The following is a 15,150-nucleotide window of genomic DNA, read 5'->3' on the forward strand; positions in this document are numbered from 1 at the left end:
CAGAGAAAAGCAGCAGTAACATTAAAACCACCTGGACTGAGTCTGAGTGCAGAGCTGTTCCCGGCACCAGCTGTCCGACTGTGTTCAGCCCCATGCAGCTCCCACTGTGACCCTAAAACTATGTGTGTTCATGCAGTAATAATGCAATGAGCTCCTTAGACTCACCTGCGTCATCACACCAACATGAGCTGAAGCACGGCGACCTCTGCTGCTCAGCAAGTGGCACTGCTAAAAGAAAAAAAAAAGATACATTTAAAAAAACCATTGTGTTTGACAGTAAATTGGTAGCTTAGTTACTGTTAGGAATGACATAATTACGTTTAATAATGGTTGGTAATACTACAATTTGTCATTAGTTTATGTAATATAAAATAAATAGTTTGTAAATTATATGTTGTATCATAGCTGCTAAGAGACATTCCATTCTGATGACATTAGAAAAATAAAATTCACCATAAATGAAAACATAGCATGAGTACGAATGGTTTACAGCATCACTATAGATAGACACTTTGTCAATGGTTAATAATGGGCTTGTAAAGCATTAAAAACACTGTTTGGGTGGCCTTTAAGCATCAAGTGATGTTAATTTGGCCCCATTAGATTGTATCAGTGATCTATAAAGAGTGATTATTTCTAGTCATTTCCGACCAGAAAATCTATGTTATCGTGCATCACTGTTTTCTCATGCTGCTATTAATGATGTCAGAAAAAGAAAGAAAGCCAAATCCGTCATCATTAACAGTCAATGTGTTGTGCAGCACGACAGCTCTGGGTGTGACAGTACAGTCATTGCACAAATCAGTGAAAAGATGGGATAAGAACCACCATGTTGTAGCAAAGTTTGAATTAAAACCAGCTGTAACTCAATTGTTATTTTACTTGACAGAAATAAGAACAATTCTATCATAATCTGGTGCGGAAAAGGCATCAGTTGGAGCATAAAAATGAAAACTGTTTGATGCTCAACGTTTCTAGGAGCCCTTCTTTAATGTGTTCCCACCCCATGTTCAAATTAAATCTACAGCCATGATCGAAACTTACAGTGAAGCTCAGTGAAGATGATGGGGAAATATTTCTCAGTATAAACTTAGGAAAAAAGTCTGTAGTTATGACATGTAAATTAACAAATACATTTTTCAGATCAGACTGCAGCAGTGACCACCATTTGTACAAAGGTAAGATTTCGTTGAGCTGTATCCTTTCATTAATGCCAAAGACACTTAAGTGGATCTGATCCACTGGGATTACTGTAGTTTGACACCTGCAAAGAATCTACTCCACCCTACTAAGGAGAAGTCCATTCTTCAGAGACATGCTCCACCCTCTGGTTTGCTTTGTTGTAGAGAAAAATCCATACTGCAGCCGGATAAGAAGGCCAAACACAAAGATCAGAGCAGCAAAGAAGGCCAAGGAGTGCTGACTCTCATGGACTTTCCTTCACCTGACCCCAGATTCCAATTTCTTTTTTCTTCAAAGATTAGCCAACGTAAATGTAAAAAATGGAAAATTTTAATAGGTGTCACAGGGGCAGGAAAGTCCCCTTGTTTTCTGCAGTGAAATATTGTAGGAGAGTTGCAGTTTAACCCTCTGAGCTCAGAACAGTTTCTGGTTTCCTGTAATATTTTTCCTTACTGTTTCTAACCCCAGTATGAAGCCCTGCACTCTTTGGAAACAGCACAGCTATGGCTAGAAGTACAGATCAAAAACTTCTACATGTCCAACACTTTTCTAAGTTCCCACAGATGTTACCAATTGTGGGGGAAACAAAGGGGGGTCCATATGCAAGAAATACAGCTACATATATAACTACTTAAATTTTTGTTTCCACACCGCCCTTTTCTGCTCTGCGTAAACACAGCCTGCAGTTTAGCTGAAATATATGAAATTTTTGTCATATCACTGTTGTTTACAGATGAGTCAGTCATGATGCAATTTTTTTAGAAGAATTTAAATGAGACATGTAGAATAAAGAGATTTTTGGTGAAAATCATTTGGTTAATTTTCCCAACAGAACCACACACACAGCCTCACACATCAGATCAATCACTGTTCACATGTTGAAAATCCAGCAATTCTTTCTTGTTTTACAGTTTCTGTCACATCAAACATGTAATTTTATTTTTATTTTTTTGAGCTTTTGTTCAAACCCAACAATAGGTTTTGAGGTTGGGAGGGTTACAATTTTTTTAAAAGTCTAAAATGTACCTGATAATACTCCTTCAAGACAATATCAATCAAAAATATCAAGGAGACATGCCAGTAATTCAATGTATGATCCATATATTGTCAGCTGTAATCTCAGCTGATTCTGGGTCGCTGTAAAGGTTCAAATATGAAGAAATTAGACAAAAAATTACTTTGCAACAAATTTATTCCATAAAATATACTCGTACATAGCTATATAAAGCAGCGCCACTATAACTGTCAAATGACACATTTGAAAAAATTCCACAGAGGACCAACAGGCTGCATTTGTTCTGGAGAAAGTGAAATCTGAAGAGGAGGAAACCAGAGAACAGTAGATGTACTGTGGTTCCACATCAGTTTTAGAGTCTAAAGTTTGTTGAGTATCATATTGAACAGGAGGGAAAGCAAAGAATTGACAGCGAAAACAGGCCCATAATAACAATAACAATTATTGATTATTGATATGATTATTATTATTTTCAGTGGAAATGCAGCCAAATAAAGAAACCTCTAAGACCGAAATGCAAACACAAATCTGCTCTAACACAACAAAACCCACAGGCTGTGAATAAAAATTATCAACATGACAGAATATCTTCATTACCCCCTGCAGGCTGGTTGCAGCACAGTTATAAGGCCCACCATCTACATGCTAGTAGATGGAATATAAGGCCCCAGACTATATAAATAAAGATGATCGTAGCTCATTTTCAAGCCTCAAGTTTAGAATCTGGCTGTTGTCATCTCTACATTGTGAAACTGGACATAATAAGTGAGGGGTGGACCCGACTGAAAACTCTAAGACACTATGTGCTATTTTCCTCCAAAGAGAATCATAATTTACAAAATGAACATTATGCTGTATTGAAGGAGACTTGAAACTAGCGATTCAGACCATAAACTCATGAGGAAAATATTTATTACAGTAGCAGATCAAGTGAAAAGTAATTTTATCATACAATTCTACAAAATCAAGACCTGATTTTGGAACCAGATGAATCGCCCCCTACTGGCTGTTAGAAAGAATGCAGTTTAAGGTACTTAGACCTTCCCTGGTGACTATTGCACTGGCTTTGGTTTTAAATCACCAACTCAACACTGCAGCGCCTGCTAATGCCATAGTTTGACTTCACTTTTGTACAAAGCCAGAAAGTAGCGAAATGCTGGCCATCTTGTAATATACAATCTGTGATGAAAACACATTTGAAAACATCACATGTGAACGTGTTAAAAGTTGAGTTCATATTCGGACCTGATGTTTATAACTGAAAGTAGCTCATTTGAAATAAACACTTTATTTTTCAATATGACGGGCCCCAAAATTGCATTTTCAAACCTTTTCCAAAAGAAAACCAAAGACATAAAAAACTTAAACTAAAAATTCTTAAATGGCTGATAAAATAACACAAAATCTGAGTTACATTAAAATGACAACACTCTTCCAAACAGTTCCACATTTGAGACATAGAGGCCAGAAGTCTGGATACCAGAAATCTGTAAAACCTGCAAGATAATTAACTGAATTTAGATTATTTTCACATTTCATGTAATCATTTAATCCCAGTGGTGGGAAAACTCTGCTCAGCAGCTTAGAAATTTAAAATATTCCATATATTGTAAACTGACTGTTTACTTGAAAACAAAATCAGTGTTGATGATGTGTCTGAGGCTGAGATGCTGCTGGGATCATTGCTGGGCTACAACTTGATGAAGTGTTTGAGTTCAGAATTTAATTTTCTTTTTTAATGTACGCTAACTTTGAGCCACAAAGACCTGCAAGATTATCAACAATCACATTATTGTCACTGATATTTCCAGGCAGCTGGTAGTGAATTTAAGCTCTATGGGTACATGAAGAAGTGCAGAGGCTCAGAGTGGCCACAAGAGAGGAAAATATCCCTCATTCCATTATCTATACACCGCTTAATCCTATCCTTATCTTTTCTCCACCACATTAAAGTGCAGGCAATCACTGGCTGGATTACACAGTTGTTGTTTTTTAAATAAATAAGTGAATGGTACAGTTAAATGGCTTTTTTGGCTATGAAAGCACCAAACACTTTACTTTGTTTACAGGAAAAATGGTGATTTTCATCTTAAGTCACTGTGAACTGTTTCTTTATTAAGCAAATCACGATTTTAAACTAACCTGAACAGAACATAAGACAGAATTATGTGTGTTGGAATTCATTCAAAATTTTAGATATACAAAGATTGCATGTCAAATTCTAATATTTTGCTTCAATCGTGTGCTCGCCGTCATATTGTGTCATTTGGTTAGTTAGGCTGAAAGTCAGTTCGGAAAGACTTATTTCAAACTAAATATGGTGGAAGACAAAACTACCTCTCAGATTCTTCTGTGCTAGTAGACTAAGTGGATGTTGTGTACATCCAACCTTACAAAGGAAAACAGATTTTCAACTTTTTGGTCACATGAACCACCTGTACACCCCACTCAAAAACACATAGTCTTTGTTTACAAAGTGTTCGCTACAAACCCTAGAATTACAGCTAACTGCAAGATTGTCATGTTTCGGCACAGCTAACCAATGATGAAGAACCATTTGCAGCTGAAGAGGCAAAGTATGAAAGTAGACAATCCTTTCTTGGTTTTAGACTCAATGAAATGGTATTGCTGCATCCACTGTAACACAAGTGACCCTCCCTTGCATCGCTCTTTAGTTTGGGGTTCCTTATTTGACTGAGTCAATGATTGTCAGTGCTGTCAGTTGTTAAATAATGTCAGTAAACGTAGGAATTCCAACCCAACCAAACCAGTGACATCTCATCCTATGGTAAGGATTTTTAGTGGGAATCCATCTTGTAAATCACGATAACTACATGTTGAGTGTCATGTCCAATTTAATCCAGAACCTAAATAGAATCATAAAAGGTTTGTTAATACTGCATTTACTACCATACTGCATTTGTTCTGTCAGAACAACAACAAAAAAAAAAATGCTGGCAATAGGTTCTGTATTAACATATTTGAATGTCAAATTAATAAGTTTTCCTCAGTGTGTTAAAAAAAAAACGGAAGTGGGCTGCTCCAACTAAATGTACTGGTTGATGTAATTCAGTCAGCTACATAATTTCCAGGAGACAAGGCTGAACTGTTCATTATGAAAGAGGATTGAGGTGACTGTAAAGAAAATTATTCGAAGTCTGACTTTTAAGATTTTTTAAAGCTTCATATTTAGATTCTAGAAAATATATATTTGTCCTCCCTGGTGGCCTCTCACAGTCTCTGCATGCATCTAAAGCAAACCAAGAAGGTAGAGTGGCTCATCCTTGAATCTCAGAGTTCGACTTCCTCATCCGTAAGTGAATGTAAACAGGTGAAGAAAGGCATAAAGTGCTATACAGATACATTTATCAGATAACAAAGCTGAAAGTACTGCAGGGCGACTGCAAACAGAAAACTAAGAACAAGCAAGAAATGAAAAGACATCACAGTAAGGCTGAATATAACATGACTACTGCTTTGCATAATATTGTACTTATATGGTGCGTCTGATTACTCATGCAGCATCTCCACAGTCCAAACCAGAGTAATGATGTGAACAATCAGCAGCTCGTCTACTAGGATTAGTGCATAAATCTATACATGTGCATGACACTCAAATCCACCCCTTTTACCATTTTCCCTGTCAAAAGTCACCCATGTGCTGATGACTTTGTTTCGGCCCTTTTTTATGATTTGTTTTCATAAACAAAACCTCTTTGTGGTTCTGATTATTTCCTCTAAAAACTCTCCACCAATCAGATGGAGTCCACGCTTTTCCTGCTGATGTAAATCCCATCTATTTATATCTTGTATCCAATCGTCCACATTAGGTCACGAGAATCACTAATACCACAGGTCTCCATAGTAACGATATGTACGTAAAAACACTTATCAGCGAAAGAAGGAGCAGATTTTACCTTGAACCTGATGACTGTGTGCTGACGTCGTGAGTGAATGCCTCTTCAACTGCTCTATATTACATGCTGGCAACAGGCAAAGCTTTCCTTTAAACCATCCACTGCATGTAAAAACTGCCACGACACTGATTCATGTTTTAAAATGGTACAACAAAATTATTTTGCTCTTAAAATCTAAACTGAAAGTGAGAATCCAGCGGTTCAGCCGAAGATGCTTATTTCATTTACTTTGTCACACAGAGAGTTGATTGTCTCACGTCTGAATTATTGCTGTGCAACCTGTAGCTGAGGTAATTGTCTTTAACTGTTTTAGAGGTGCTCTGTGGAGATCTTGACCTGCAGCATTACTATGGAGCACTTAATGTACTGATCTACAGGTGGCAGTAATATAACAAGAAAGGCAGAGGCAAAGAAGCAAACATCAATGTAAATCACGCAGAATTTTAAAAAATGTACATAGATGTAAATTTTAGCAACCAAAAATGTACTGCACTGAAGAAAGGGCAACGTTTTAACCCTAATACATCAGCCATAGCCACTTATCCTTTAACCCCCTGAACTCAAAAACATCACTTTGAAAGAGATGCCATCTTTATAAGAAATAAACAAGCCTAAATCACTCCATTTATCCAGCAGAAAGTGCACTAAATAGATTCTGTAAAGAGCGTTTCCCAGAGAAACTGAGAGGGCGTGTATGACTCAGCTGTGATTCTTTCAGTTTTGAGGTGAACTGCAGGCTGTGTTTATACAGAGCAGAGTGAAGATGACAAGAAAGACTGAGAGGAAAATAAAACTAAAAAAAGAAATGCAGCATGGCTCTGACACTGTATACAGAGGAGCAAACTGTCAGCAAATTGTTGGAAGATACATTCAGCAGAGTTCAGAGTCTGTAGAGGCTGTAAAATGTATGTAGTTAAATATCCATAGCATGAGGAGCCTCCATTTTTCCAGCATTTGTAACAACTGTGGGCACTTGAACAATGCTGAACATGTTGATTTCGGGTTATTTCCATTTTTTTAATAATTTATAGCATTGTAACTGTGTCATACTGCACAGAAAACATTTCTCTCTACTTCTAGCCACAGTTGTTCTGTGTCCATAGACTTTATATTGCACTGAAAAATGAGCCCACAGCTCAGAAACTGCTTGGAGTTCAGACTTTATACATGCATTTGCATATTATGCGTATTGACAAAAGTCTGGGGATTAAAATTTTTAAAGATGAAAACAAAAGAATAAACATCCAAATGTGTATTTTGGATGTTTTTTCATGGTAAGTTTGAAAGAAGATAAATACCAAAACTGACCAACATATGAAAAAAAGAAAGCACAACTTTCCCTGTAGATTCTTGCTTTAACGTTGCCCTTTTCAGTCCACAGGAAACATTTACTGCCGCTCATTGATACACACAGTGTATTTTTGGTGAGTACAACTTAAAGTTCAGAGTTAAAATTTTCAGCTTCGATCTACTATGAGATGAAGATAACTCAACTGGCTTCATGCTAACTTAATTTTTAACAACCTCTGCTGCTCTCTTATAGACGCTGTCACTATTTAACACTGTCATCCTGTAGCTGGAACTTAGAGGAATTGAAAAACTGCTTGAAAATGTGCTTTGCTATGACCACAGAGTGAAACTGACTAAAGGAAATGAGTCTGACTGCCTAACTGTTCTGACAAGTCCAGTTACTTGAAAACCTATGTTTGTAATTTCTCATTTTAGCTCAGTACTTTCAATCTTGTGTTTTCTAAAACAGATGTCATTGTATTTTATGTACTAAAACAGTTTTCTTTGCTTGGATTTAGTCTTGTTTCGAAGGGAGAAATTATGTTTATGTATGAAAAAAAATGGCCTTCCTTGACAAATGTTTGTTGATGAAATCGCTCTGAAAAGTAGAGCAAAACAGTGAAAATGGTTATTATTAAATGATCATCTTTTGAGAAATATTGTGAAAAGCGGTGCAATTCACACTTTGGAATAAAAAAAAGGAACCCTTCTGATCTGAAGCAATACATCTACAAACACCCCTGAATTGTTTAAGGCTTCAAAAGTAAGACTGAATGCCTCACTAGGTACACAGAGTGTACCGGCCTCTGTTAAGAAAGGAATCTGCTATTTTATAAGAAAATATTCTAATAAACAACTGTTAATGTTACCATTAACATAATAAGTGTACAGTTTATAAGAACTGTCAGGGTATTTGAAAATACAGAACCAGAAAGCAATCCACCAGGCAACACGTTCTTCCTGCTGCTGTGCCGTTATTCTTGAAAATATATTATTAAACCTGTTATATTATTTGTTCTTGTAATACTGTGACCTTTAATTGCAATAATATGATTTTTACTTGTAATCATGAGCTTTTTCTGGTATATAAGAGCTGCTCTAATAATGCTAGTTATCTCTGAAAATAATATGTGCATTTCGGAAATACGACTACTACTGTAGAAATTACATTTATATCTTATAAATCCATTCACTAAATTTATCATTTTTGTCACATTTCTAAGGTTTTCCAAGAATAATTTCACTTCATTCTTTAAAGACTGACTTTTCCTAATGTTCTAAGTTTTTTTCTCATAATATTTTGAGTTTTCTTGAAATATACATAATTTTTGATTTATGCAAATTAAAATTAAAAGATAAATACTATGATACTTGCATCAAATAGCTGTTTACAGCTGTTTATGTATACTGTGTCTTTCCCTTTCAAATAAAACATAAATATTCACATTTCATTGTCATATAATATTATGATTACTTCAACAACATGACGACTTTGTCCTTTCAAAATATTTGGATTTTTTTGAAAATCTCCGATGTGTTTTTCCTGCAGTTTACCACAATTCATGTCATACCATGGTGATTGTACTGTGCAGTGTGTGCGTTGCTCTAGGCTTCACCCTCACTCTCCTGCAGGTTATGTTTGACCAGAAACTCTTTGATCGTTGGAAGATTGTCTAGCCCCGCCCTCTGCTCCTCCAGGTGCTGCAGAAGCTCCTCCCACTGGCGCTTGTCTCTTCCTGTCTGCCACGACAGCCGAACCACCGAACGCAGCAACGGCAGCAGCAGTGGGTGGGGCTGGTCAATATGCAGATGCACAGGTGAGGCGTCAGTCTGTGGGAGGGGGTTATTGTCGGGTGGGAGGGGGCTGTTGTCAGGTGCCAGGGGCTTATCCTCAGTCTCAACGGGGGTCAGAACACGGAGGGCGTGGTCACAGTGATCCCTTGCTTCTTCCAGCTGGTCCACCTCCTGGAAGCAGCATGACAGTCCCACCAGGGTGAAGAACCAATGGGAGGAGGCTGGAGGAGGGGTCTGGTTGTCATGGGAACATGCCCAGCCCAGTTTTTGCTGCAGTCTCTTGGCATTGAGCAGCGGACCCAAGGCCTCCTGGTAACGTCCCACCCTCAATGAAACAAGACAACTCTGAAACACCCAAACTAGCTGAAGTTGTGAGGCTTTTGTATTTTATAAAACTTGAAAAGTTATTTATGCACAGAAATGGAGGAACAAACAGTGGAGAAGAAAAATGAAACTGAACATTTAAGGTTTCTTTTAAAAAATAACCAGCAATTTTAGTTTAGTGTTCTGTCCTGTCCTACTAAGAGTGCTACATAAAACACAGTTCCACTAGTGTGATTTAATTTCAAGATTTAGTTTTGTCCATTACTTTCCTTTGCAATATGGCACAACTGTCCAGTGGATTATTTACACTATTTTTGGAGGGGTTACTGTGCAAGATAATGAAGAAACTGAAGAAAGAAAGGGTGAAGGAATTCATTGGTTAGCAGCCACCAAAGTCTACAAAAACTTGCTTATGTGGCTTAACATTTACGTAGAGTTGGTTAGCAACAAACGTAGGGAACATATGTCTAAGACACATGGTGGACACCCGTTGCACTTGCGGCAATAAACACTGTAGTTAGCAACTTAAAGATCCCACATTGTGTCCCTTTTTTGGGAAACTAATAAAAGTTTGACTTATGCCCAGAAGGAGAGTTTAGTCAGCTCAAAATATCACAATAATGTTCATTTTACATGACTGTATCACGCCTGGTTTTAGTCATCTCTTAAATTTGCTGTTTCAGTGTCTGTAGCTTCAATTGCTGATCTGCTGCTATCCCCACCCTCTTTAGGAAGGAGACTCGCTCTCCATCCTTGATTGACAGTGTGGAGAAAAACAGTCGACAACACAGCAGCTGAGTAGCCTTCTATCTGAGCCATCCTTTTACATGCAAATATCTTTGAATTCACAGCATAGTCATTTTTAACTCATGTATCTAGTAAGTTTACCAGATAACGTTACAGTTATAAAATCAGTAGTTGAGCACTGACTAGCAGCAGCACAGAAGGGACTGCTGGATAACATGTAGTCTTACTGGGCTGCATTTTAGTCATCTATTTCATACTAGTTATATATTACTCGTTATATATACTCAGTATATATGAGCACATCGAGCAGGAGAGACACAAACAGTTATAAATACCAAGTGAGTTTTAGGTGCACTGAAACACAACATGTGAATACAGTAAGTCAGTGAGTCACGGCAGTCATTATCAGTTTCAAATCACTTTTGAAGTTCCCATCATTGCTGACTGTCAAAGACCAGGGGTTTCTCAATTTCAATGGGGAAACTGGATAAAGTTCTTATTGTCTTGTAAAGCTGCGATGTTGCTAGATGATGGAGGGCTACAGGAATGGCTCTAGTCAGCGTCATTATATTTTTACAGCTTTTATTTTATGAGTTTCAAGACACACAAAACACAGTAAATAGATTTTCTCTATATGGGACCTTTAAGTAAAACATCACCACATTTTATAGTTTAATACCCTCTACTAACCTATGAGATTAGTGATATAAACCGCTACTGAGATAATGGGAGTAGAGAAAAAAAGAGGAAAAGACTATGTTTTTTTGCATTGGTAAACTCCCTCCCTCGCTTCCTCAGTGACTCTGGGTTTTTATTGATTTACAACCTGAACCTCTCAAAGCCAGGTCCTGGGGAACATCAAGTTCAAAGAGCAAAAATTACTCAACGACCATCCATTGTCTAATATTTAGTAGAGTAGTTTGTCTTCTTTTACTTATTTTAGTTATTCCAGTAATGTTTTTTTGTTTTTTCCTGGAAGTGATTCTGTCACTTCTGTTAACTTTAAGTTAACAACTGAAACTGTCTCAGCTTGATATCTGGGTACAGATCCAGATGTCCATCTTTGAGTTGCTTAGATCAGTTTAAGGTGTTTACATTCTGATGTTCAGTCATCTATAACTTGTCTCACATCATTCTCTTTGTTGTTGCTGCTACACCTGTACATGTTGTGGTTTTCATTCAGAATCTCCAGAACCTGCAGCCTCCACACTATCATCACTAGCTATAGAACTATAATTTGGCTTTGACTTGTTATCAAACCACTGGTTTTTGTGCCATCCCTGGAGTTTATGTAGGTGTTTCAATAAAGGCATGATCTACTTTTATATTAACTTTGTATTAACTTTAGGTCAAACGTGTAAAGTAATCTAACACATCATGTTATAAATGTGAGAAAAGTGGAACCTCTATTCATTTAAGAACATAACAGCATTTTAATTAGTTCAGATTAATTTTCCAAATGATGTTTAGATGAGTGTGGGATATGCAGCAGTTTATGAGTTACCTGATGAGCAGCTGTCCAGTCTGCAGGTCAGTTAGAAAGAAGAACTGGCGGACACACAGTGCACCCATCAGGGCAGACAAGGAACACAGGTGAGACAGGTACTGTTCAAATGCCCGGCTACGCTTAGCGATTGTCTCCGCTGTGAAGTTCCTGCGCAGCTTTTTCCCTACAGAGCCAAAACCATACGTTGTTTTAGGGAACTAAGCAGTGACATTGTTACTGAGGTTTCCCAACAGACTCACTCCCTCCCTCCCTCCCTCCCTCCCTCCCTCCCTCCCTCCCTCCCTCCCTCCCTCCCTCCCTCCCTCCCTCCCTCCCTCCCTCCCTCCCTCCCTCCATCCATCCATCCATCCATCCATCCATCCATCCATCCATCCATCCATCCATCCATCCATCCATCCATCCATCCATCCATCCATCCATCCATCCATCCATCCATCCAAGTTTATTTCTATAGCCCTTTACAACAGCCCAAAGGGTGACCAAACATCTCAGCATATTTTTGGACTGTGGGAGGAAACCGGAGTACCCGGAGAAAACCCACGCATGCACAGGGAGAACATTCAAACTCCGTGCAGAAAGATCCCAGCAAGGCTGAGATGCAAACCAGGGATCTTCTAGCTGCAAGACGAAAGTGCTAACCACCACGCCACTGTGCAGCCCGTAAATTATACAATAAAACAATAAAATAAACAGCAATAAAACAGCACTGAAATACACATCTAAAAGATATAAAAATAATAAAATGTCGCCATGCCGCTAGGTATTAAAAGCTATTGTAAACAGGAAGATTTTGAGTTTTGATTTAAAAAGAGCTAGGTCAGTGGTGGTGGTGGTGGTGGTGGTGGTGGGGGGGGGGGGGGGGGGGGGGGGGGGGTTGCAGCTACAGAAAACACCCGGTCACCCCAGTGTACTTCAAGCACCCGCTGATTGGATAACCTCAGAGCTCTTTTTTGGTCCTTTAAAGTTAAAAGCTCAGATAAATAAAGTGGAGCAAGACCGTTAAGAGCTTTAAAAACAAACAATAAAAGTTTGAAAAGAATTCTTGACTGGACTGGAAGCCAGTGGAGAGCATAAAGGACTGGGGCGATGTGCTCACATCTGGGGGTGTTTGTTAAAAGATGCACTGCAGCATTTTGCACCAGTTGCAGGCGGTTGATGAATGACTGGGAGATGCCAATATAAAGTGCATTGCAGTAGTCTAGTCTTGAACTGATAAAGCATGAATGGCTTTTTCAAGGTCGGTGCAGTTTAAAAAAGGCTCGACTTCAGCTAAAAGGCACAACCGAATGAAACTTGCACTTACAGTGTCAATTTGTTAAATTTCAAATCTCTGTCAAATATCACCCCCCAAATTTTTGACCGCAAGTCTCAAAGTCATTGAACTGAAACTTGATATATCAGCATCAGTACCCCCAAACACAATGCATTCAGTTTTGTCCTCATTTAAAAGTAAAAAGTGGTCATGGTCTCTACTCACGTGGGAAACAGACGCGCTCCATCTGGTCTCCATGGTTACGGCGCAAAGTGGCATGGAGCCGCTGGAAGTCAGAGTACCTCCGGGTGATGATGGCTGGAGTTTTATCACTACCACCTGACTGGATCACGTGGATGGTGTACAGCTGCAGAAACAAGAACAAGTTGACTACTTTCTGTGCAATCTCTCTTACATGACATCAGTCTTTAAATGATTGTATTTAAGGCCTTGAGACTTTCTGCACGTTTAGAGAAAATCTGGGGTTTAAATCTATATAGATGAATGCAAATTTTCTAAATGTCTCCCTTATGTCGAATGGATTTATGCATCCACCCTTCAAAACGTCAGCCTTCAAATGATGTCTGTTAAAGTGTGAAGTTCAACAATGTTGCCGTTATGCTGGTTTAAACAGGCTTTACCTACCCTAAAGAAGATAACATTAGAATAAAGGCGATAACATCAACCTTAAGTTCGGTTAAACAAGCTTTCCTTGACCTGAACAAGGAAACCTTAGCTTAAATAAGATATCCTTCACCCAAACAATATAACATTAGCCATACATTAGTTTAAATACCATAATATTAGCTTAAAAAAGATACTGTAGGTGCCATAACAAAATATTGTTAGCCTAAACAAAAGTTCCTTAAACTAAACAAGATATGTTTAGTTTGAATGAGCTAATAAAGCCACTACATTAGCCTAAAAGAGGAATTGTTATTGGTAAATTTGATTAAGCAAGCTTTCATTAGGCTAAACAAATATTTTAAACAAGATAACATTAGCTTAAACAAGGTAATGTAGTTGCTACAAGATATTGTTAGTCTAGACAAGATAATGTAGCTACTAAGTTATCCTAAAAATATAGCCTTAGCCTAAACAAGATGGCATTAACCTAAAAACAATAATGTAACCTCTATGTTAGCTTAAAAAAAGAACATTAGTCTTAACAAGACAGCCTAAACAAGCTAATGTAGTCAGCACATTTGCCTAAACAAAGTACTGTTAGCTTAAACAGTTTAATGTTGGCCACTACGTTAGCGTAAACAAGATATGGTTAGCCTAAACTTTATTACATTAACCTAAATATTATAATGTGTTAACTACGTTAGCTTAAACAAGATAATGTAGCTACAACATTAGCCTAATGTTATTTTGCATATTTTATTTGTTTATATTGTTTTAATGGTTCGTATCTGTTGTCTTTTTCTGCTGTTTTAGTTCATTTTTAGCAATTCTATTAAATTTGTGAGCACTTTACTAAACTTGTTTACAAAACTTGACTTTATTTATTTCATTCAATTTTATCCTGCTACATTTTGCATTTTACCATTGCATTTCAAGAACATTAAATAACTTCTGTGTATGTTCAGGTGCCATATAAAACAAACTTGCTGACTAAACAAGATATAGTTAACCTAAACAACATAATGTTAGTAGCTATGTTACCCGAAACAAGATATCATTAGCCTAAACCAGATAACAACAACCTAACAGAGACAGTCTGAAAGCCAATTGATCCTCACCACATATTTTGAGGAGCTGTCCTGCACCACGCTAGCATCGGTCACTTCAAACAGCAAGTTGTCCGTCTGCCGTCCTACAGAGGGGACGGGACTCCCTCCTCCTCCGAGTCCACGCAGGGTCCTCCAGCTTTCCTGAAGCTGACGAGTCAACAGTGAGGAGGGGGAGGGGCCCAGTGGAGACACGCCCATCGGACTGGTGTCTACACAGGACAGGTGAGAGAAGGGGTCAGATGAGCAGGTAGTATTTAGTGCTATTGCTAGCTAAACATGAATCTGATCTACTGTATACATGGATGACAGAGGAAAATTTTTAGAGATGCACTAACTACACAACTTACAAAATTCAGCAACTACTGACAGTCAAGTCATCATAAAGA

At 38.0% G+C, this 15,150-nt stretch overlaps 1 protein-coding gene across 3 annotated transcripts in view; it reads right to left on the reverse strand.

Moving 5' to 3' along the window:
• Positions 1 to 15,150, reverse strand: part of snx21 (sorting nexin family member 21) — a 64,578-nt gene that overhangs the window by 44,030 nt on the left and 5,398 nt on the right. For 2 of the 3 annotated variants that reach the window (XM_023260915.3, XM_035943824.2), the window contains exons 3-6: positions 14,774 to 14,973; positions 13,254 to 13,395; positions 11,774 to 11,939; positions 2,357 to 9,523 (exon numbers count right to left, since the gene is read on the reverse strand). In XM_023260915.3, coding sequence (XP_023116683.2) covers positions 9,010 to 9,523; positions 11,774 to 11,939; positions 13,254 to 13,395; positions 14,774 to 14,973 — 1,022 coding nt within the window. In that variant the 3' untranslated portion in view covers positions 2,357 to 9,009. Of the gene's footprint in view, positions 1 to 165; positions 229 to 2,356; positions 9,524 to 11,773; positions 11,940 to 13,253; positions 13,396 to 14,773; positions 14,974 to 15,150 lie in introns of those variants that run through there. The other variant, XR_008602632.1, reaches the window with a different exon arrangement.

The sequence above is a fragment of the Amphiprion ocellaris genome, chromosome 8, assembly GCF_022539595.1.
Source record: "Amphiprion ocellaris isolate individual 3 ecotype Okinawa chromosome 8, ASM2253959v1, whole genome shotgun sequence".
NCBI lineage: Eukaryota > Metazoa > Chordata > Actinopteri > Pomacentridae > Amphiprion > Amphiprion ocellaris.